Source organism: Manduca sexta, chromosome 27 (assembly GCF_014839805.1).
Source record: "Manduca sexta isolate Smith_Timp_Sample1 chromosome 27, JHU_Msex_v1.0, whole genome shotgun sequence".
Taxonomy (NCBI): Eukaryota; Metazoa; Arthropoda; class Insecta; order Lepidoptera; family Sphingidae; genus Manduca; species Manduca sexta.
The window spans coordinates 11,651,525-11,677,915 of NC_051141.1; the positions used below are offsets into that span (position 1 = coordinate 11,651,525).

Sequence of the window (26,391 nt, forward strand, 5' to 3'; positions counted from 1 at the left end):
TACCATAATATATAAAAAGTCACAAGCACTACTCTCATTTCACAGATGCCAAAGAAAAAGAACAAATCAAACGTAAAAAGTACACTAAACAGAAAATAGGTTTAGAAGAAATTCAAATGGAAGAAGATTTAGAATTAGAGAAAGTCAAAATTATAAAAGCTTTACAACCAAAAGAAAAACAAGAAATTAACGAAGAAGACCAATTAGATGAATTTGAAAAAGACGCTGTACCTTACATAACGACGATTGCCGCTGATATACCTGATAATAAAATAGAAGTAATAGCCGCTAATGAAGCGCCACATTTACAACCTGAAAAGATAATAGAAAATGTTACAGCGAACTTGAAATTTAATACGAATAATAGAATAGCTATTATTAGTGATATTCAGCAATTTGAAGAAAAAGAAACACCGTTAGAACTTAAAGAAACATCAAAAAGTATTATTAAATCAACTGTCTCTGAAATAGAGCCGTTGGTAGTAACTGAAATTGAAACAAGTGGAATGTTAGATGAGTATCACGCAAATAAAACTAAATTAGAAAATAAAGCTGAGAAATCTTTTATTACTTCAGAAAATATAGTAACTTTGGAAACTCATGCTGATATGTCTGTTTCTAAATTTGATGTTGACAATAATGACAAACAAATGGAAAAAGCTAAAACAACATTATTACTGAAGGATGCTATTAATGTGTCGGAATCTATATCCTCAAGTAAAGAATCACCTCTAGAGGATGTCATAACGAAACAGTCAGTTGCATCCGTGGGGTATACCACTTTGTTAGGTGTCAGTGTCTCAGAAGTAAATGAAGAAATTAAAGAAAAGGATGTAGAATATTTCAATAAAGAAAAGGCAGCTACTTCTAAACTTAACTTTAATTTACTGGAACCACTAGAGGTCGGAGAAGTATTTGTAGAAGATAAGTCAGGCAAGTATTATCCAGAACTGATTGTACCCACTGAAACGGCTCGCAAGGATATACTTGTTTCGAATCAAATTGTTACTGAAATTCATGATGTACAGGAACGTGAGGGCGTATTATCTGCTTTGAAAATTCCACCTGCACAAGAAGCATACGTTGACATAACATCTAAAGATAGTATAGTGGTACGCATTGAGGAGTCACATGAAAAGGAAGAAGATTTGCCTTTACAACAAAAACCGACGCTATTTTCGGTAGAAAATGATTTAACGTTACACACAAGTTTAAATAATATAGTTACAACTTCGCACATTAAAGAAACAGAATTTATCCCAGAGCCAGTTCCGACCAAAAAAGCCACTATTGGTTTGAACGAACTTCAACATAAATTCAATTTGGAAACAAATATTAATGATTCTGAGCAATCGTTTGAAGGGCAACCATCAATATCTAAAACTCATGCAGAAATATCAATATCTGTACTAGATAAAAATGTTATTGAAGAGGTCCAAGTTCATGAAAGTGAAAAAGATTTAGTAATAAAAGATGATAAACAAACAGCAGCTGCACAAATAGATATAAAGACAATAGAATCAATTATAATGTCAGAAACGATAGGTGAGACATCTGTCGATAATATGAAAACTTCCCAGCATATTCCCTCAGAATTAGCTTCTGAAACTTTAGTAACTGATAACGCTAAAATTATATCAGCACCATTTGTGCACGAAAGAGAAACTACTGAAGAATACAGATCGCGGAAACCGGAAGTTGTAATTACAACTTTAATACCCAACATACCGGTAGCGGTCCTAGAAACCGAGTATTCGGAGTCAGATGATAAACTTTCTGTGAATAAATTGCCTGAATCTGCTCATGCACACTTAGGGTCAACTCATCATCTTAAATCACCTATATCTCAAGAAGTTAATACAGCTGATCAAATTGACTTTGTTAATATGCCAGTAAAAATGACAGAAACTGCTACTGAGCAAAGAGACCTACAAAAAGAAATAACAGTTCTGCAAACAACTATTCAGGAACAATTGCAAACATTAGACCAAAATACAGTTCATGAGACTAAAGCTCAAACTACATTTATTAGCAGTGATTCAATAAATATTACTGAAATCATACCAAATATATGTGGACAAGATCTTGAAAGCGGTAAAGAAAAACCAAAGGTATTTGCCAAGGTAGATTTTGATTCTGATCATAAAATCGCAATCACATCTGAAGTTACTCCAAAAGATACATTAGGTCATTTGGATTCAGTTTCACGCGATTACGAAGAAGCTCAAATTTTGTCTAATAATTTGACCTCGCTTCAAGTGAGTGAGAGCAATATTTATGATAGTCAAGCCTATTTAGAGAAAGATGTTAAGCCTGATCTGAAATTCGTTCCACTAGATATAGTTCACTCCGAGGGCATACTTAATGTTACTGAAGTTGTGCACCACGAAAAAGAGTCTGATTACAATACTATGTTATCACCAGAAACATTTAAGGCAGCACCAAATGTAACTGTCAGACCTGTTGCAGTATCGACAGAAATAACAGCAGATTCAAGCATCGAATATACAATTCAAGACGACGTCCGTGAAACTAAAAAGGCAAATGTTGAAAATATAGCCCATAAGGAGGTAATCATAAGTACCACTGAATGTAATGAAAAAGAAGATATTTTCAGAGCATCGACATTACCGTCTGTTGCAGAAGCACTTATGTGTGTTAATCCGAATCAAGCTGTACAAATTGAAGTAAATCAATCTGAAATTTTACCATCTTTACTAGATCGGCTTGATAAGACACCATCAGTAAAAGCCGGTAGAACAACCACTACATTAGAAGCTATCACGCAGGAAGAAGTACTACTCCATTTATCAGAAGGTGTTTTATCCGAAAAACAAACTGATTTCACGATTCAACCAAACGTGTCCGTTAATGCACTGCAAGTTCCAGAATACAATGAAAAAGTAATAATAGAAACAGAAAATATATTTGATACGCCTTCTGTGCCAGACCAACAAAAAGCGGCACTAACAATTATTAGTAAACAAGGTATAGAAACTTCAGAAATTGTTTCTCAGTCAGACAATCTTGAAAAGGTTGCTGACTTTGATATACAATATAAAAAAGCTTCACTAAAAATTGATGATAATTATGGGAAAATAGCAAATACTGAAGAAACCATCCCAAGTTTATTGACTGAAGATTTCAAACGAGAAATAATACCTCTTGAAAAGCCCGGAATATTGTCAATCGGTAAAACTGCCATAGAAAAGACTGAAATTGTAGTAGGTGAAAGTGAAAAGAATTTATTGGAGAAAAAACCACTACCTTCTAAAATCACCACTGAGTTCACGGAAACACAAGCATACATAACTAGTACCGTTGAGACAGTTGATAAAGAAAATGAGCTAGAATTACAAACTTCAGTTGTAAAGCGTGACGCGTTGGTTGGTGTTGTACCACTAAATACTACTATTGACACAGAAGTCATAACTGGCAATAGTGTTGATAATTTAGAAGACAAAGTAAGGAAAACTTACCAGGCTTCTATAAAACAAGATGAATTAGAAAAGTACGTACAAGGTATGGAAATAACACACGGAGAAAAAGAATCAGATTTCGTGGATTTAAAAGAAGATTTACAAGAAGCTACAAAGGCTATAGTACAAGCTACTGCAAAAGAAGTAACGGAGATTTACACCAATGAAAAAGAAAAAGATATGCAAAAAATATTTACTTCATCCAGTGTGCATGCTCAGACTTCAGTTAATGAACAACTATCTCTAGTAAGTACAGAAGTTATGTTTGTTCAAAATGCAAATGTTTTAGATATTCCGGACAGTTCACCTGTGAAAGCATTAAGGATCCATGGAACTCAAGAAGCTATTAAAAAAACAGAACCATTTATAGGAGAAGTTGAAGATGATTTCATAAGTGAAATGCCTATACATAAAACTGGAAAAGGTAGTATTGATGAACAAAAACCGTTGGACGTTACGGAAATTATTCCAACTGAATCTGAAACAAAGCTATCTGATTATACTATACAAAGAGGAGAAACTACAAAACTCACAATACAAAGTAAAAATTACGTTGATGTCTTGGAAATTACTTCGTCAGAAAAAGAAGATAATTTACAGATAATGGAAAATCTTGTAGAAACCAAATCAATAGAACCAGAGTTTAGCGTACACTCTAGCATCAAAGTTAATGAAACAGTTCCTAGTGAAGGTGGAATTGTATTTATACTTCCAAGTGACCATAAAACGCAACAAGCTGATGTCACATTACAACCATCAGATTACTTACGGGTATCTGAAAATATTCCCGAAGAGAATGAATATGATTTGAAACAAGATATGTTACCCAAAAAGACTGTTAATGAATTTACTTTAGATACATTACAACATTTAAATGTCCAAATACATCAAACTACCGAAGCAGAAGTAGAACTGAGTAGATCACAACCAACTAAGAGTGAAGTAAGTGATTTTACAATTGAACCGGTAAGCGCGCTTCAAATCAGTGAAATTCAATCGGAAGAAATTCAGGAAATCCTGTTAAGCGACAAAGCCAAACTAAGCAAACCAGCATTAAATTTAGAGCCGGGTCAACATATAACGGTCACTGAAGTAGAAACGCAAGAAAAGGAGGTACCTTTGAAGCCAGATGTTCCAAAAGATGAAACATTGTTGCCGAAACAAATGACATTCCAAGAGATCGTTAATTTACAACCTCAAACAATAGAAAGCATTTCTAAATTAGAAACGTTATACCAACCCGAAAGTAATAAAATCGAATACGAGATTGAATTACACAAAAGTTATCATACAGCAGAAAACGTTATTCATGAATCGCCAACAGATATCGAAAGCGATAAAAAGGAGCAAAGAATCGCAGACAAACGGATAATAGAATTAAAACATTTAGAGCAAATAGAAATTATTACTGATGAAAAATCCGAAACACTTAATTTAATTAGTACTGAAATTAAAGACAAGGCAGAGGCAAAACATATTTCATTAACGGAAATAACAAATATTCGACCAGAAATATTAGAAAACGTTAAAGAAATCGTCAGTATTTTAAAACCAGATGAAAAGATGACAAAACAAATTACGGAACAAATTTTAGAAATTAAACCTATTGAACAAACTGAAATATTTATCGGAGAAAATGTGGAAACAATAAAATCTTTACCCCAACAAGAAAAGAGCATAGATGCTAAGCCTGTAGCAGTCTATCCGATAAGTCAAAGTAGCATTTTGGTACATGAAAGTGAAACAATTATATCTTCGGAAAAACCCACGCAAGCTGAAAATGCAAATGTATGCTTTAATACGAATCAAAGTGTCATAATAGAAGAAGCCATTCATGACGACTCTGAATTTAGTTTTGTAACAGACAAAGAAATGCCAAAAACAGCTGAAAAAACTATTACCCCGTTAGCACATGTACAATGTACTGAAAACATTTTAGGTTCTCAGCTCACGGAGCTTATTACTCCAACAATACAAACAGAAACGACAACAGCGACACCTACAGCTATAATTCCACTCGTCATCACTGACAAAGAATATATTCAACATGAAACTGAACTATTAGTACAAAAACCAAAACATCAAAAAATTAAAGAAGGTTTAAAAGTTTCCAGTGAAATAGAAGTAACATCGGAGTTTGTAACTGAGGAAGCGCAATCCTACATTCCCAAATCGCCAAAATTAGTGAAGAGCGCAGTTGCATCAACTGATGCAGAACATCATGAAATAATTATTTCAGAACAAGAAACTCATATTGACGGTAAGTTTGTTTTAATTATTTTTCTTCTTTTTTATGGAAATTGATTAGTTTTTCACTGTGTTTTTTTTTTGAGATATTTGTTCTGTATAGTTTTAAGGAAATATTCTTAAGAAAAAAAAACATGTGCAGTAATTAAAAAGGTAATTAGTGGGTTCTAATACCGAACACAAGGTGTTAAAACCAGTTATAGTGGCCCAAGTAAGTGTGTCGCGTCTCGTCCCGACAGCTTCCTGTTGTCCGCCGACGACCACCATCATGGCCCCTATTATGTTGCCTCCTACCACAAGCAGGGGATACTGTGGTGGAATTCTCCAAACGCCCCCATTCCACAGGGCGGAATAAGACAAATACATTTCGCAAGCATCATTAAGCCCTATCTAATATAGAATATACACCTATTGCCATGTATTGGTTACAATAGCTACAGCTATTATTCCTGGGTTAATACTGAACAGTGTTTGTTCTTCTTAGTAGCATGTGCCGAGATTATATCACTACTCTACCCAACTCCAGAACAAACCCAAGATCTGAAAACGGCAATCGTGCCGTAATACATTATACAATTATGCCACACTGTCAACCAAAGACATTAAATGTATAGTTAGTTATATATCGGACTTCAGGGCTAAAGTTTTACTCCAAAACTTATTACCGATGGGTAATAAGTCGCTGTCTTATTTGAAATGTCTTTGTGACAAGATGTCACAGCGCCTTATATATTAATACAAAAACAAAATATTTATAGAAAATAAAATGCGCAGTAAAAAAGTGCAAATCACGATATGGAAAAAATATGAAGCATTTTACATTGGTGGTTTGGCTATTTGACGGTAGATTGAGTAACCATCACATAAGCGCAAAATATTTGTATGAATATCTTCCCAATGTCCGCTCTATATAATCTTAGAACTCTTTGCAGTCAACGTATCATTCAATTAACACTAAACCAATAAACTCTACGAACAGTTATACATTTTTAAACATAAATGACATTACATGTAAATTGTGCCCATGTAAAATTGGGGCAGGCCGTTAGTCAGTCATAAACTGTAGCGTTATCTACTTCTTGACTATGTTACCAAGAATCAACTGCGAATAGTTTTAGCCGGGTCTGTAAGGGCGACTACCTTGCTATAAGAACGTTCTTAGGATACTACTCTTATATTGAGATATTAAAATCAGCATTTTGTCCTACCATAAAGTGATGTAACATCCAATACCAAATATCAAATATACATACTTAATGTATATAAGGCTAAACTTCATCACTGCATCCACACTTTTTTTTTTTTTTTTTTTTTTTGTTTTCGCGGAGAAAGTGCCTTATGACTACCGCCCAGCCTTCATGGGGGGCGACTGAGCGGTTATGTTGGGGTCACCGTGCCTTACGACCCGGCGTTGCGCCACCCGGATTTGATGTCAGCCTTCGGGCGACCGCCGGGCCGAGTCCCTAACCTATGTACAACGCACGGCATACCAACTAAAACTCCGCGGTGGCCCTCTTCGGCGCATTAGGGACGGCTGCAGGCTTCCTCTGACGTTTGTCTAAGACTACAACTGCAGCCGCCCCTGCGCGATGCCGCCTAGTGCGGCCCGTCTCCTATTATGGGGGCTCAGAAGCCCCCGCGCACCGAAGGACGCCCTCGGCGTCTACGGCAGCATGAGGCCAACTGCACACTGCCGTCCATCCCGGGGTCAACCGAAAATTGTGCAAGAGCGCACAAAATGCACTAGGGCGGACAGCCCCTGCTGCCCGCCGACGACCCCCATCGTGGCCCCTATTAGTCGCCTTTTACGACAGGCAGGGGATACCGTGGTGGAATTCTCCAAACGCCCCCAATCCACAGGGCGGGAGACGCCGGTCAAGTCGTCCACCCGGCGCCTCCTACGTCTCCTCTGGCGGCGAGAGGGATCCTCCCTCTCCCGATCCCTCTCGGTACCCTCCTTCTGCGAGATGACCACCTCGCAGAAGTGGGCCACCACACGCCATGACCTCTCGCTGCCGACCATGGAAGCGACCACGGCCGGCAGCGAGAGATCTCCTCCGACGACTGATCTGAGAGCGCTGCGCTCTTCGTCCCAGGCTGGACACAACGCCAAAGTGTGTTGAGCCGTATCCAGCGGGCAGTTGTCACAATGGTGACACACGGCCGACACCTCCGTACCAACGATCCGGCACAGATACTCACCGAAGCAGCCATGCCCGGTGAGTACCTGCGTCAACCGAAAGGTTGCCGCACCGTGGCGCCTGTCCAGCCACTCGGCAAAGACGGGCCGCACTGCCACGACGGTCCGGAGCCCCGCTGACGGGGCCTCCAGCCTGAGACGCCACTCCTCCACGGCGGCTCGCCGTAGGGGAGGAAGGCCCTCATGGCCTCAACCTCCTTCGGGGCCGGACGCTGCCCGCGACTGAACGCCTCCTCCCGCCAGTGGAATACCTCTGACAGGGCTCTGGCGTCCAGATCCCAGGGCAGGAATCCGGCCAAAAGACAAGCCGCCTCGAACGAGACCGTGCGGTACGCCCTGATCGCCCGCTGCGCCACTACGCGCTGCGGGCCGACCGCAGAGAGCGACAGAACGCTCCCCAGGGCGTCAGCCCAGACAGGGCTGCCGTACAGTGCCATGGACCGCACGACCCCGTGGTACAACCTTCGGCAAGGGATACCAGGACCTTCCAAGTTGGGCAGCAGGCTTGAAGAGCGCCCGCTGCCCGGGACAATTTTGTCCGCAACACCGTGAAATGGGTGCGAAACTCCCATCGGCTATCTAAAACCAAACCCAAGTACTTCATACTCTTGCCGATGGGAATCCGCACCCCCCCCACAACGATGTGGGCACCGGCCGGTGGCCCTCTCGAGGCCCATGAAAGCAAATGGCCTCGGTTTTCTCGAGGGCCACCTTCAGCCCCAAGCGCCGAATACGATCGACATCACTGCATCCACACTGGCGTAACTATTTCCAAGGAGACGTGCCCCAGAGACTATTTTTATGTCCTAAGTCCTTATATTTGCAGATTTCATAATTTCGGTGATAAAATTAGTAGAAGTAGTCTTTTTTAACATTCTGCGACATGGCGTCAAACATCTCTGGAGCGGATACGACTTGGAAACCGACTTATACATGAATTTATATAAATTTTTAATACACATATGTAGAATTTAGAGGTTGGAGCCGCTGGAAAAAAAAAAGACGGGTGCTAAATGTATTTTATAAAAGAATAAAATTTTTACACTACTCTAATCTATGCCTTAGTTTGGCATATTAATTAGAGCTATGCATGGCGTAGCTAGGGTTATTTTCCACAAAATACTCTACATGAGCACTAAGTAATTCAGGAGTAAACACGGACCACCCGGCCTCTCCTCTTCCAACGCCTTTTTTCGAAGACGTTATAATATAACCTAGGTCATTCTCAGCAAAATGACATATGTGACGAGTAAAATTTCTTCAGTTAATTCGGCATTCTAAAGTAATAAACATATTTTCTCAGCCTTATTCAAAATTTATTTATTTTATGTTTTAATTAAATACCCTTACTCCATATTCATAGACGTTATTTATCTCTTGTATCACAGCAATGCTCCGTGCATTGCTGTGATAACAAGTCTGTTAGTTGCGTAGACATAGGTCCGTTGTGATTGGCAAATATTGAAATGCAACTTTAATGTAGTTGGCTGTCAGATAAACAAAGCTTAACAACAAGCAGTCATATAAATAAAGTTGAGAAACACCTAGATAAACAAACAAACACCTAGAAAAACCTTAGATAAATAACGTCTAAGAATAAAGGGGTTAGTATTTAAGCAAATAAACACGTAAGTACTACAATAATACAACATACTTAAACGCCTTGAAAACCACAACAAATATAATATATTTTTTAAAACAAATATTAAACTTTTGTTTGTCGAACTGTTATACTAACTATCAATAATGTAGTTAAAAGACGTAAATGTAACACGAGATTTATTCAAACAAATTGATGTAATCACCATGCTTCTTTGGAACTATAATGGCATGGTCTATATGGAATTTCTCTATTAACTGACAAGAACAATTTAAGAAAACTTTCAAAGGCGCTGGTATACCATAAATGCTTGAAAAATAATCTCTTAGTGAATTCGAATTTTGTTATTTAGCTCCCCTGAAATTTCACTTTTGGTAGTTACAGCAATTCACATTTTCAGTGACATTGTTTTCTTCAACTTTTTGTAATAAACTATAAAGGAAACATAAAAATTTAATTACTTTACAGAAAAATCAGAAATAGCTTCAATATCATCCAAATCATCAGACGTTGAAGAAACTGAAGAAATAATTACGAAGTTCACAAAATCGCCAGGTACATCTGAACCAAAGCAAATAAAGACTAAAAGAACTATTATAAGAAAGAAAAAGAAGACCGCGAACAAGGACTTGATTGAAGGAGATGTAGTTATAGAAGAAACTTTAGATGATGACGAACCCAAGGAAATAACAGAACAAAAACATGAAGTAAATATTGAAGAGTATGATGGGGATGAACCACATCCAATGGAAGACTCAGAAAAAAGTAAAATAGAAATGCCTGATGAATATCTCAACATCCCAAAACTGACAAGTCAAGTACAGATTGAAGAAGTAGTAGAAGACGATCTCTCTCAAAAACAAAGCACTAAATCAGTAAAACGAAAATTAAAACAGAAAACAACATTCACAGATAAACAATATGAAGAAGCGATTGTCGAAAAAGAGAAACCATTACTTAAAACCGTTTTGGACAAAGAAAAACCTGTTCCTAGAGAGCAGAAGCAAGAAGAAATTATTGAGTTACCGGAGGAGACAACAGTAGAAGAAATAAAAAGCAAAGAAGGTAAGCCAAAACAAAGAAAGATCACCAAACGAATTATCAAAAAAAGGGTGGGTACTAAACTTGAAACTACACAAATAACTACAGAACAAGACGATGACGAAACACCTGTTATTTCTGTACACAAAACAGAGGAACTCGTTGACGACACTACTATACCTCACGAAGATTTACACAAACCCGAGAAAACTAAACCAATCGAAGAGGCTCCTGAGAAGGTTGAAATAACTCAAGTACGCACAGAAACTGGTGACATTAAGACAATTAAGACTACAAAACGTGTGATCAAGAAGAAGAGAGGCCCTAAGGAAGAGGTCACTGAAATAACCACTATAGAAAAAGATGATGAGGCACCAATCACCACCGTCACTGTAAAAGAAGAGTCTGCTCCAGAAGAAATAAAGCCTGTTGAAATTGTTGAACTTCCTGAAGAAACTACCGTTGAGGAAACGGAAACTCCGGAGGGTAAGCCAAAACAACGAAAGGTCACGAAACGAATCATCAAGAAGAGGGTAGGACCTAAACTCGAAACAACACAAATCATCACTGAACAAGATGATGACGAACAACCTATAATTTCCATACATAAAACAGAGGAACTTATTGATGACACTAGCACACCACTCGCCGAGTTACACAAACCTGAAAAAGCTAAACCAATCGAAGAAGCTCCCGAGAAGGTTGAAGTAACACAAGTACGCACAGAAACTGGTAGCGTTCAGACCATTAAGACTACAAAACGTGTGATCAAAAAGAAGAAGGGCCCTAAGAAAGAGGTCACTGAAATTACCACCATAGAAAAGGACGATGAGGCGCCAGTCACTACGGTCTCCGTCAAAGAAGAGTCTACTCCGGAAGAAGCCAAACCTGTAGAAGTTGTTGAACTTCCTGAAGAAACTACCGTTGAGGAAACGGAAACTCCAGAAGGTAAGCCAAAACAACGAAAGGTAACGAAACGTATCATCAAAAAACGGGTAGGTCCTAAACTCGAAACCACACAAATCACCACTGAACAAGACGATGACGAACAACCTGTCATTTCCGTACATAAAACAGAAGAACTCATTGATGACACTACCACACCACTAGCTGACTTACACGAACCCGAGAAAGCCAAACCGGTTGAAGAAGCTCCCGAGAAGGTTGAAGTAACACAAGTACGCACAGAAACTGGTGACGTAAAGACAATTAAGACTACAAAACGTGTAATCAAGAAGAAAAGAGGCCCTAAAGAAGAGGTCACTGAAATAACAACCATAGAAAAAGACGATGAGGCGCCGGTCACGACCGTCACTGTGAAAGAAGAGAGTGCTCCGGAAGAAATCAGACCTGTAGAAATTGTTGAACTTCCTGAGGAAACTACTGTTGAAGAAACGAAAACTCCAGAAGGTAAGCCAAAACAACGAAAGGTCACGAAACGTATCATCAAAAAGAGGGTAGGCCCTAAACTCGAAACCACACTAATCACCACTGAACAAGATGACGACGAACAACCTATCATTTCCGTACACAAAACAGAGGAAATCATTGAGGACACTACGACACCACTCGCAGATTTACACGAACCCGAAGAAGCTAAACCGGTTGAGGAAGCTCCCGAGAAGGTTGAAGTAACACAAGTACGCACAGAAACTGGTGACGTCAAGACAATTAAGACTACAAAACGTGTGTTCAAGAAGAAGAGAGGAAATAAGGAAGAGGTCACTGAAATTACCACCATAGAAAAGGACGAAGAGGAACCAGTCACTACGGTCTCCGTCAAAGAAGAGTCTGCTCCGGAAGAAGCCAAACCTGTAGTAGTTGTTGAACTTCCTGAAGAAACTACCGTTAAGGAAACGGAAACTCCGGAAGGTAAACCAAAACAACGAAAGGTAACGAAACGTATCATTAGAAAACGGGTAGGTCCTAAACTCGAAACCACACAAATAACCACTGAACAAGACGATGACGAACAACCTATCATTTCCGTACATAAAACAGAAGAACTCATTGATGACACTACCACACCACTAGCTGACTTACACGAACCCGAGAAAGCCAAACCGGTTGAAGAAGCTCCCGAAAAGGTTGAAGTAACACAAGTACGCACAGAAACTGGTGACGTAAAGACAATTAAGACTACAAAACGTGTAATCAAGAAGAAAAGAGGCCCTAAGGAAGAGGTCACTGAAATAACAACCATAGAAAAGGACGATGAGGCGCCGGTCACAACCGTCACTGTGAAAGAAGAGAGTGCTCCGGAAGAAATCAGACCTGTAGAAATTGTTGAACTTCCTGAGGAAACTACTGTTGAAGAAACGAAAACTCCAGAAGGTAAGCCAAAACAACGAAAGGTCACGAAACGTATCATCAAAAAGAGGGTAGGCCCTAAACTCGAAACCACACTAATCACCACTGAACAAGATGACGACGAACAACCTATCATTTCCGTACACAAAACAGAGGAAATCATTGAGGACACTACCACACCACTCGCAGATTTAACACAAACCCGAAGAAGCTAAACCGGTTGAGGAAGCTCCCGAGAAGGTTGAAGTAACACAAGTACGCACAGAAATTGGTGACGTCAAGACAGTTAAGACTACAAAACGTGTGATCAAGAAGAAGAGAGGCCCTAAGGAAGAAGTCACTGAAATAACTACTATAGAAAAGGACGATGAGGAACCAGTCACTACCGTCACCGTCAAAGAAGAGTCTGCTCCGGAAGAAGCCAAACCTGTAGAAATTGTTGAACTTCCTGAAGAAACTACCGTTGAGGAAACGGAAACTCCGGAAGGTAAACCAAAACAACGAAAGGTAACTAAACGTATCATTAAAAAACGGGTAGGTCCTAAACTCGAAACCACACAAATAACCACTGAACAAGACGATGACGAACAACCTATCATTTCCGTACATAAAACAGAAGAACTCATTGATGACACTACCACACCACTAGCTGACTTACACGAACCCGAGAAAGCCAAACCGGTTGAAGAAGCTCCCGAGAAGGTTGAAGTAACACAAGTACGCACAGAAACTGGTGACGTAAAGACAATTAAGACTACAAGACGTGTAATCAAGAAGAAAAGAGGCCCTAAGGAAGAGGTCACTGAAATTACTACCATAGAAAAGGACGATGAGGAACCAGTCACTACTGTCACTGTGAAAGAAGAGTCTGCTCCGGAAGAAATCATACCTATAGAAATTGTTGAACTTCCTGAGGAAACTACCGTAGAGGAAACGAAAACTCTAGAAGGTAAGCCAAAACAGCGAAAGGTCACAAAACGCATTATCAAAAAGAGAGTAGGCCCTAAACTCGAAACTACACAAATCACCACTGAACAAACAGATGCCGAACAACCAATCATTTCCGTACACAAAACGGAAGAACTTATTGATGACAGTATTACACCTCTCGAAGATTTACACAAACCCGAGAAAGCCAAACCGGTTGAGGAAGCTCCCGAGAAGGTTGAAGTAACACAAGTACGCACAAAAACTGGTGACGTCAAGACAGTTAAGACTACAAAACGTGTGTTCAAGAAGAAGAGAGGACCTAAGGAAGAGGTCACTGAAATTACCACCATAGAAAAGGACGATGAGGAACCAGTCACTACCGTCACTGTGAAAGAAGAAACTGCTCCAGAAGAAATAAAGCCTGTTGAAGTTGTTGAACTCCCTGAAGAAACTACCATTGAGAAAACGGAAACTCTAGAAGGTAAGCCAAAACAACGAAAGGTCACGAAACGTATTATCAAAAAGAGGGTGGGTCCTAAGCTCGAAACTACACAAATCACTACTGAACAAGATGATGACGAACAACCTATAATTTCCGTACATAAAACAGAGGAACTTATTGATGACACTACCACACCACTCGCCGAGTTACACAAACCTGAAAAAGCCAAACCAATAGAAGAAGCTCCCGAGAAGGTTGAAGTAACACAAGAACGCACAGAAACTGGTGACGTCAAGACAGTTAAGACTACAAAACGTGTGATCAAGAAGAAGAGAGGCCCTAAGGAAGAAGTCACTGAAATTACTACTATAGAAAAGGACGACGAGGAACCAGTCACTACCGTCACCGTCAAAGAAGAGTCTGCTCCGGAAGAAGCCAAACCTGTAGAAATTGTTGAACTTCCTGAAGAAACTACCGTTGAGGAAACGGAAACTCCTGAAGGTAAGCCAAAACACACCAAAGTCACAAAACGCATCATCAAAAAGAGAGTAGGCCCTAAACTCGAAACCACACAAATCACCACTGAACAAGTTGATGACGAACAACCTATAATTTCTGTACATAAAACAGAGGAACTTATTGATGACACTACCACACCACTCGCTGACTTACACGAACCGGAGAAAGCCAAACCGGTTGACGAAGCTCCCGAGAAGGTTGAAGTAACACAAGTACGCACAGAAACTGGGGACATCAAGATAATTAAAACCACAAAACGAGTGATCAAGAAGAAGAGAGGTCCTAAGGAAGAGGTCACTGAAATTACCACCATAGAAAAGGACGATGAGGAACCAGTCACTACTGTCACTGTGAAAGAAGAGTCTGCTCCGGAAGAAATCATACCTATAGAAATTGTTGAACTTCCTGAGGAAACTACCGTAGAGGAAACGAAAACTCCAGAAGGTAAGCCAAAACAACGAAAGGTCACAAAACGCATTATCAAAAAGAGAGTAGGCCCTAAACTCGAAACTACACAAATCACCACTGAACAAACAGATGCCGAACAACCAATTATTTCCGTACACAAAACGGAAGAACTTATTGATGACAGTATTACACCTCTCGAAGATTTACACAAACCCGAGAAAGCCAAACCGGTTGAAGAAGCTCCCGAGAAGGTTGAAGTAACACAAGTACGCACAGAAACTGGGGACATTAAGACAATTAAAACCACAAAACGAGTTATCAAGAAGAAGAGAGGTCCTAAGGAAGAGGTCACTGAAATAACTACTATAGAAAAGGACGATGAGGAACCAGTCACTACTGTCACTGTGAAAGAAGAGTCTGCTCCGGAAGAAATCATACCTATAGAAATTGTTGAACTTCCTGAGGAAACTACCGTAGAGGAAACGAAAACTCCAGAAGGTAAGCCAAAACAACGAAAGGTCACAAAACGCATTATCAAAAAGAGAGTAGGCCCTAAACTCGAAACCACGCAAATCACCACTGAACAAACAGATGATGACCAACCTATCATTTCCGTACACAAAACAGAGGAACTCATTGACGACACCACCACACCACTCGAAGATTTACACAAACCCGAAGAAGCTAAACCAATCGAAGAAGCTCCTGAGAAGGTTGAAGTAATACAAGTACGAACAGAAACTGGTGACGTCAAAACAATTAAGACTACAAAACGTGTGATCAAGAAGAAAAGAGGACCTAAGGAAGAGGTCACTGAAATTACCACCATAGAAAAGGACGATGAGACACCAGTCACTACCGTCACTGTGAAAGAAGAGAGTGCTCCGGAAGATACCAAACCTGTCGAAATCGTTGAACTTCCTGAAGAAACTACCGTTGAGGAAACAGAATCTCCTGAAGGTAAGCCAAAACACACCAAAGTCACAAAACGCATCATCAAAAAGAGAGTAGGCCCTAAACTCGAAACCACACAAATCATCACTGAACAAACAGATGACGAACAACCCATCATTTCCGTACACAAAACAGAGGAACTCATTGATGACACTACTACACCACTCGAAGATTTACACAAACCCGAAGAAGCCAAAGCAATCGAAGAAGCTCCCGAGAAGGTTGAAGTAACACAAGTACGCACAGAAACTGGGGACATCAAGACAATTAAAACCATAAAACGAGTGATCAAGAAGAAGAGAGGTCCTAAGGAAGAGGTCACTGAAATAACTACTATAGAAAAGGACGATGAGGAACCAGTCACTACTGTCACTGTGAAAGAAGAGTCTGCTCCGGAAGAAATCATACCTATAGAAATTGTTGAACTTCCTGAGGAAACTACCGTAGAGGAAACGAAAACTCCAGAAGGTAAGCCAAAACAACGAAAGGTCACAAAACGCATTATCAAAAAGAGAGTAGGCCCTAAACTCGAAACTACACATATCACCACTGAACAAGCAGATGACGAACAACCTATCATTTCCGTACATAAAACAGAGGAACTTATTGATGACACTACCACACCACTCGCAGAGTTACACAAACCCGAAAAAGCTAAATCAATTGAAGAAGCTCCCGAGAAGGTTGAAGTAATACAAGTACGAACAGAAACTGGTGACGTCAAAACAATTAAGACTACAAAACGTGTGATCAAGAAGAAGAGAGGACCTAAGGAAGAGGTCACTGAAATTACCACCATAGAAAAGGACGATGAGGCACCAGTCACTACCGTCACTGTGAAAGAAGAGAGAGCTCCGGAAGAAACCAAACTTGTAGAAATTTTTGAACTTCCTGAAGAAACTACCGTAGAGGAATCGAAAACTCCAGAAGGTAAGCCAAAACAACGAAAGGTCACAAAACGCATTATCAAAAAGAGAGAAGGTCCTAAACTCGAAACCACACAAATCACAACTGAACAAACAGATGACGAACAACCTATCATTTCCGTACATAAAACAGAGGAACTTATTGATGACACTACCACACCACTCGCAGAGTTATACAAACCTGAAAAAGCTAAACCAATAGAGGAAGCTCCCGAGAAGGTTGAAGTAATACAAGTACGAACAGAAACTGGCGACGTCAAGACAATTAAGACTACAAAACGTGTGATCAAGAAGAAGAGAGGACCTAAGGAAGAGGTCACTGAAATTACCACCATAGAAAAGGACGATGAGGCACCAGTCACTACTGTCACTGTAAAAGAAGAGAGTGCTCCGGAAGATACCAAACCTGTCGAAATTGTTGAACTTCCTGAAGAAACTACCGTTGAGGAAACAGAAACTCCTGAAGGTAAGCCAAAACTCACCGATGGGGCCGTTTAAGTATTACGAACGCAAATTTTGAAGATTTATTAACCCTCTCGCCCCTTACATGTAACTCGGCGTTACGTTTTCCAGTATTGCTCCCCCCCCCCCCTTCTAAAAGTTACGTAACAGTACGTAATTTTTTCATGTTTGCAGTATTTTATATCTATACCGTATACTATTATATAATTCTAAATAGTTTGTTTGAACGCGCTAATCTCAAGTGCTACTGGTTCGAACTGAAATTTTTTTTTAGTGTTGTATAGCTCATTTATCGAGGAAGACTATATTTCATCACGCTGTGACCAATAGGAACGGTGCAGTAATGAAAAACTTGCAAAAACGGGTAAAAATGATTACTTTGAGAGCTTCTGTTGCGTGCGCCAATTAAACGGTTGAAGTAACGCGACAAGTGTGTACAACGGAATTGTTCTTAAATAGTTCTAAAAAATATAGTATAAACTAACAAAGTAAAATAACAAAGTCCCCCGGCCTAGAGCGTCGCCAGCCAATGGCACAGGGGGAGGGCAAGTTGATATGGATAATGAGAAAAGTATGAATTGTAAATAAAGTCGAGAGCATATTTTCCTCCCCCACTCCCCCTTTCCCGCTTTAACAATAACAGAGCAGAGCGTAATTTAGCCTAGGGAATGTAAGGAATGGAATTGTTGAATTCATTCAAGTTTTAGAAGCTCTAGAAGGGGAGGGGGCGCAGCTGCCCCTCTCTGCCCCCCTTTGGTGACACCCTTGCCTCCGCCGTATCTTTTTGCCTGTTTGAACATGATTAACTCAAAAACCACCCAACGGATTTAGATGAAATTTGGTACGGAGACAGTTTGAGAACCTGGGAATAACATAGGCTTCGCGGTAAAATATATAACGCGATATTTGTAACGGAAAACTTTATTCCGGAAAAACTCTTTCACGCGGGGGGGACCCGTGGGCCAAAGTTACTTTATATATATTATATTTGGATGGAGCTCTCAAAAACGAGCTTATTGAAATAAAACATTTATTTTTAAGACCTCCGTTTGTGAGCTTTTTTGTTATTATATTTTATTAAAAAATTACACTTAAAATGAACACTTCCGAAATACAAATGTTGCTTCAATGGAAGGCAAACCTAATAAAAGTGAAATTGCCAAAAAAATGGTCGATTTGTCTCTAAAAATAGCCTCTCTTCTTTCTTTCTTACTTCTGTCAATAAAAAAAAAACTAAATTCTCCGTGCCGCCTCTTTTGACGAATCAATGTCTTTTAAATTACACTGCCAAGTAATTTTTTCTTATTTTCTTATAAATATTGTTAGTTGTAGTTGGGCGCTCCCAAGACTGACCATGCTGGCAGAGTTGCCAATGCTTTCGCTCTGACACATGATTTGATACAACTGATGAGCCAGCGTATCAGGATCCCGGATGTGGCGGATGTGTTCACTGCTGGACCTTCTGCTGACAAGACACCCGAGCAGGTATCGAATGATCGTTAGAGTCCTTTGGGTACTTCCGATTACTGTCTGGCTGGAACGTTAGTACCATTCGTTTCAGCTCCACATCCCATGGAGGTCAAGCAAAGGATCTGGTATTACTCGTCGGCGGATTGGGATGGTACGCGGGAATAATTCGCATCCATCCCTTGAGGGCAACGCTGTTTTGAGAGAAAAGTACCTTCAGCGAGTGTAGACGCTATTGCTGGGGAGGTCAGGTTAGGAATGAAATTGTAGCGGCAAGTAGGTAGATAGTCGCCACTGGTTGTGTCTTCTACATATCAATGATAAGTTATAACTTAGCAACACATTGTTATGCAGATGACAGGCATGGTTCATGGAAGATACTGCTATGGGTCCCCTTGTTGACGAGGGTACATTGTTATAATGCTCGAGGATCTTGTCATTGTGATTAACCGGACTCTGTCCCTCATTTCTGTATGGGGTTTCAAGAACCTGGTTGACTTTAATGCCAAAAAAAACGTAGGTGTATGCGACCACGTACAAAAAAATCCCGTTTTCTCCTCTCAATCTTCTGGGTGTTCAACTCTCATTGCTAAATGACCTTGGTGTGGATATCCGCTATGATCTGAATTTAAGGAATCATATCAAAGGCGTGATATCTGCCACAGTACGCAGGGTGGGAATCCTGAACAAGGTGCATCGGTTGTCACGCCCGGTAAACTCTATCACTTGTATGAAGTGCAGGTACGGCCGGGTATGTAATACTGCTCACACCTTTGTGATAGATGTAGCATCCAAGGATGGATTGCAGTGGCGGCCCATCTGCATAGTAAATAATTCAGAAATGAATGTGACTTGGAGTCGCTACAGTTGCTGAAGAATGTCGCTTCTCTAAGCGTGTTCTACTGTCTGTTACATGGGGAATGCTCTGAGGACTTGTGAAATTTGATCCATTCCTCCATTTCCTCAGCAGAACCACGCGTGTTGATATCGAAGTCACAGCTTGATGATTAAAACAATTACGGCACGAACGTGAAAAAGAGTCGGCGAACCTATCGCTGACTCTTTCTTTACCGCACCTTCAAGCTTTGGAATAGTTTCCGGGGCACGTGTTCCCTTCTTATAATCTTGGGTCCTTCCGTAGCGTGACGAAGCATCTTAGTAGGCCAGCATGATTATGTCGAATGGCATAAGATAGCCATATGTTGCGATTCGATACTTTATCTGGACGGCATCGTGCTTGCGATCAGGTGCAGTGCAGAAACTTTGCCGTGCCAAGAAAAAAAATAAAAAGGAAGGGTCTAAACCTTAGTATTTTAATGATTCCAAGCTTCATATTTTTACCACTTTATTTTCCAATAATTATGGGGTTGATTGAAATTTGTATGAAAGAACCAGCGTCTATAAAAAAACGGATATGTCCTGTGTACCAAAACATTTAATTACGCCATTTTCCTGACTTGGCCTTGTACTTACAAACATTTTTTGCGTCTTCTACCATTATTCTGCTTTTTTTAGCTTTTTTTTACAAATAAACCCATTAAATAAAATAAAATATTTATTTAAACCTTTAGCGATGTATTTAAAAACGGAAATGTAAGTGAAATAAAACAGTTTAATCCACATAAAATCGCATTCTTACGAAATTTAAATTAAATCAACCATAAAAATACTAACCAATACTGACAACGAAAACAAGATAAAAATGATGCAAAATATAGTCAAGGTATTGTTCCCCATAAAACCTAAGGGTTGTCAACTTGCGAAATAAAAAAGACGTACACTACAATCCAGTGATTACTCGTAAATCATAAACAAAAAGATTGCCAACTTTGGCAGCTTTTAATTTCCTATTATTATTCAAATAAAAGGAAATACTACATATCGCGTTATACAAAGCCTCCGTGATGCACCATAAAGTTTGACAAGACCGCCCCTCCCCCCGATATTGCGTTACGTAAACCTTGAACTGCCCCGAAGTCAAAAAACCCATCATCAAAAAAGAGAGTATGCGCTAAACTCGAAACCACACATATTACCATTGAATAAAAAGATTACGAACAACTCATCATTTCCGTACACAAAACAGAGCAACTCATTGACGACACTACTACACTATTCACAGATTTACACAAACCGGAAAAAGCTAAACCAACTGAGGAAGCTCCCGAGAAGGTTGAAGTAACACAAGTACGCACTGAAACTGGTGATGTCAAGACAATTAAGACTACAAAACGTGTGATTAAGAAGAAGAGAGGCCCTAAGGAAGAGGTCACTGAAATTACCACCATAGAAAAGGACGGTGAGGAACCTGTCACAACGGTCACCGTGAAAGAAGAGTCTGCTCCGGAAGAAACCAAACCTGTAGAAATTATTGAACTTCCTGAAGAAACTACCGTAGAGGAAACGGAGACTCCTGAAGGTAAGCCAAAACACACCACATTCAAAAAACGCATCATCAAAAAGAGAGTAGGCCCTAAACTCGAAACCACGCAAATCACCACTGAACAAACAGATGATGAACAACCTATCATTTCCGTTCACAAAACAGAGGAACTGATTGACGACACCACCACACCACTCGAAGATTTACACAAACCCGAAGAAGCTAAACCGGTTGAGGAAGCTCCCGAGAAGGTTGAAATTACACAAGTACGCACAGAAACTGGTGACGTCAAGACAGTTAAGACTACAAAACGTGTGATCAAGAAAAAGAGAGGCACTAAGGCAGAGGTCACTGAAATTACCACCATAGAAAAGGACGGTGAGGAACCTGTCACAACGGTCACCGTGAAAGAAGAGTCTGCTCCGGAAGAAACCAAACCTGTAGAAATTGTTGAACTTCCTGAAGAAACTACCGTAGAGGAAACAGAAACTCCTGAAGGTAAGCCAAAACACACCACAGTCAAAAAACGCATCATCAAAAAGAGAGTAGGCCCTAAACTCGAAACCACACAAATCACTACTGAACAAACAGATGACGAACAACCTATCATTTCCGTACACAAAACAGAGGAACTTATTGACGACACCACCACACCACTTGCAGATTTACACAAACCCGAAGAAGCTAAACCGGTTGAGGAAGCTCCCGAGAAGGTTGAAATAACACAAGTACGCACAGAAACTGGTGACGTCAAGACAATTAAAACTACAAAACGTGTGATCAAGAAGAAGAGAGGTCCTAAGGCAGAGGTCACTGAAATTACCACCATAGAAAAGGACGATGAGGAACCTGTCACAACGGTCACGGTGAAAGAAGAGTCTAGTCCGGAAGAAACCAAACCTGTAGAAATTGTTGAACTTCCTGAAGAAACTACCGTAGAGGAAACAGAAACTCCTGAAGGTAAGCCAATACAACGAAAGGTTACAAAACGTATCATCAAGAAGCGGGTAGGTCCTAAACTCGAAACCACACAAATCACCACTGAACAAACAGATGACGAACAACCTATCATTTCCGTACACAAAACAGAGGAACTCATTGACGACACCACCACACCACTCGAAGATTTACACAAACCCGAAGAAGCTAAACCGGTTGAGGAAGCTCCCGAGAAGGTTGAAGTTACACAAGTACGAACAGAAACTGGTGACGTCAAGACAATTAAGACTACAAAACGTGTGATCAAGAAAAAGAGAGGCCCTAAGGAAGAGGTCACTGAAATTACCACCATAGAAAAGGACGATGAAGGACCAGTCACTACCGTCACTGTGAAAGAAGAAAGTGCTCCGGAAGACGCTAAAACTGTAGAAATCGTTGAACTTCCTGAAGAAACTACCGTTGAGGAAACAGAAACTCCTGAAGGTAAGCCAAAACAAAGAAAGGTTACAAAACGTATCATCAAGAAGCGGGTAGGCCCTAAACTCGAAACCACACAAATCACTACTGAACAAATAGATGACGAACAACCTATCATTTCCGTACACAAAACAGAGGAACTCATTGACGACACCACCACACCACTCAAAGATTTACACAAACCCGAAGAAGCTAAACCGGTTGAGGAAGCTCCCGAGAAGGTTGAAGTAACACAAGTACGCACTGAAACTGGTGACGTCAAGACAATTAAGACTACAAAACGTGTGATTAAGAAGAAGAGAGGCCCTAAGGAAGAGGTCACTGAAATTACCACCATAGAAAAAGGACGATGAGGAACCTGTCACAACGGTCACCGTGAAAGAAGAGTCTGCTCCGGAAGAAACCAAACCTGTAGAAATTGTTGAACTTCCTGAAGAAACTACCGTAGAGGAAACGAAGACTCCTGAAGGCAAGCCAAAACACACCACAGTCAAAAAACGCATCATCAAAAAGAGAGTAGGCCCTAAACTCGAAACCACACAAATCACTACTGAACAAACAGATGACGAACAACCTATCATTTCCGTACACAAAACAGAGGAACTCATTGACGACACCACCACACCACTCGAAGATTTACACAAACCCGAAGAAGCTAAACCGGTTGAGGAAGCTCCCGAGAAGGTTGAAGTTACACAAGTACGAACAGAAACTGGTGACGTCAAGACAATTAAGACTACAAAACGTGTGATCAAGAAGAAGAGAGGCCCTAAGGAAGAGGTCACTGAAATTACCACCATAGAAAAGGACGATGAGGAACCTGTCACAACGGTCACCGTGAAAGAAGAAAGTGCTCCGGAAGAAACCAAACCTGTAGAAATTGTTGAACTTCCTGAAGAAACTACCGTAGAGGAAACGAGAAACTCCTGAAGGTAAGCCAAAACACACCAAAAAGTCACAAAACGTATCATCCAAAAAGAGAGGTAGGCCCTAAACTCGAAACCACACAAATCACTACTGAACAAACAGATGACGAACAACCTATCATTTCCGTACACAAAACAGAGGAACTCATTGACGACACCACCACACCACTCGAAGATTTACACAAACCCGAAGAAGCTAAACCGGTTGAGGAAGCTCCCGAGAAGGTTGAAGTAACACAAGTACGCACTGAAACTGGTGACGTCAAGACAATTAAGACTACAAAACGTGTGATTAAGAAGAAGAGAGGCCCTAAGGAAGAGGTCACTGAAATTACCACCATAGAAAAGGACGATGAGGAACCTGTCACAACGGTCACCGTGAAAGAAGAGTCTGCTCCGGAAGAAACCAAACCTGTAGAAATTGTTGAACTTCCTGAAGAAACTACCGTAGAGGAAACGGAGACTCCTGAAGGTAAGCCAAAACACACCACAGTCAAAAAACGCATCATCAAAAAGAGAGTAGGCCCTAAACTCGAAACCACACAAATCACTACTGAACAAACAGATGACGAACAACCTATCATTTCCGTACACAAAACAGAGGAACTCATTGATGACACCACCACACCACTCGAAGATTTACACAAACCCGAAGAAGCTAAACCGGTTGAGGAAGCTCCCGAGAAGGTTGAAGTAACACAAGTACGCACTGAAACTGGTGATGTCAAGACAATTAAGACTACAAAACGTGTGATTAAGAAGAAGAGAGGCCCTAAGGAAGAGGTCACTGAAATTACCACCATAGAAAAGGACGATGAGGAACCTGTCACAACGGTCACCGTGAAAGAAGAGTCTGCTCCGGAAGAAACCAAACCTGTAGAAATTGTTGAACTTCCTGAAGAAACTACCGTAGAGGAAACGAAGACTCCTGAAGGTAAGTCAAAACACACAAAAGTCACAAAACGCATCATTAAAAAGAGAGTAGGCCCTAAACTCGAAACCACACAAATCACCACTGAACAAATAGATGACGAACAACCTATCATTTCCGTACACAAAACAGAGGAACTCATTGACGACACCACCACACCACTCGAAGATTTACACAAACCTGAAGAAGCTAAATCGGTTGAGGAAGCTCCCGAGAAGGTTGAAGTAACACAAGTACGAACAGAAACTGGTGACGTCAAGACAATTAAAACTACAAAACGTGTGATCAAGAAGAAGAGAGGTCCTAAGGCAGAGGTCACTGAAATTACCACCATTGAAAAGGACGGTGAGGAACCTGTCACAACGGTCACCGTGAAAGAAGAGTCTGCTCCGGAAGAAACCAAACCTGTAGAAATTGTTGAACTTCCTGAAGAAACTACCGTAGAGGAAACGGAGACTCCTGAAGGTAAGCCAAAACACACCACAGTCAAAAAACGCATCATCAAAAGAGAGTAGGCCCTAAACTCGAAACCACACAAATCACCACTGAACAAACAGATGACGAACAACCTATCATTTCCGTACACAAAACAGAGGAACTCATTGATGACACCACCACACCACTCGAAGATTTACACAAACCCGAAGAAGCTAAACCGGTTGAGGAAGCTCCCGAGAAGGTTGAAGTAACACAAGTACGCACTGAAACTGGTGACGTCAAGACAATTAAGACTACAAAACGTGTGATTAAGAAGAAGAGAGGCCCTAAGGAAGAGGTCACTGAAATTACCACCATAGAAAAGGACGATGAGGAACCTGTCACAACGGTCACCGTGAAAGAAGAGTCTGCTCCGGAAGAAACCAAACCTGTAGAAATTGTTGAACTTCCTGAAGAAACTACCGTAGAGGAAACGAAGACTCCTGAAGGTAAGTCAAAACACACCAAAGTCACAAAACGCATCATTAAAAAGAGAGTAGGCCCTAAACTCGAAACCACACAAATCACCACTGAACAAATAGATGACGAACAACCTATCATTTCCGTACACAAAACAGAGGAACTCATTGACGACACCACCACACCACTCGAAGATTTACACAAACCCGAAGAAGCTAAACCGGTTGAGGAAGCTCCCGAGAAGGTTGAAGTAACACAAGTACGCACTGAAACTGGTGACGTCAAGACAATTAAGACTACAAAACGTGTGATTAAGAAGAAGAGAGGCCCTAAGGAAGAGGTCACTGAAATTACCACCATAGAAAAGGACGATGAGGAACCTGTCACAACGGTCACCGTGAAAGAAGAGTCTGCTCCGGAAGAAACCAAACCTGTAGAAATTGTTGAACTTCCTGAAGAAACTACCGTAGAGGAAACGAAGACTCCTGAAGGTAAGTCAAAACACACAAAAGTCACAAAAACGCATCATTAAAAAAGAGAGTAGGCCCTAAACTCGAAACCACACAAATCACCACTGAACAAATAGATGACGAACAACCTATCATTTCCGTACACAAAACAGAGGAACTCATTGACGACACCACCACACCACTTGCAGATTTACACAAACCCGAAGAAGCTAAACCGGTTGAGGAAGCTCCCGAGAAGGTTGAAGTAACACAAGTACGCACTGAAACTGGTGACGTCAAGACAATTAAGACTACAAAACGTGTGATTAAGAAGAAGAGAGGCCCTAAGGAAGAGGTCACTGAAATTACCACCATAGAAAAGGACGATGAGGAACCTGTCACAA

The 26,391-nt window shown here is 40.6% G+C and overlaps 1 protein-coding gene across 1 annotated transcript in view; it reads left to right on the forward strand.

The window, feature by feature from the left end:
- The window catches only part of LOC115448899 (titin), a 103,666-nt gene that overhangs the window by 57,398 nt on the left and 19,877 nt on the right, over nt 1-26,391 (forward strand). The window contains 8 exon segments of the mRNA XM_037444160.1: nt 46-5,739; nt 9,995-12,901; nt 14,289-17,522; nt 21,108-21,404; nt 21,534-22,841; nt 23,305-23,657; nt 23,768-25,142; nt 25,145-25,971. Coding sequence (XP_037300057.1) covers nt 46-5,739; nt 9,995-12,901; nt 14,289-17,522; nt 21,108-21,404; nt 21,534-22,841; nt 23,305-23,657; nt 23,768-25,142; nt 25,145-25,971 — 15,995 coding nt within the window.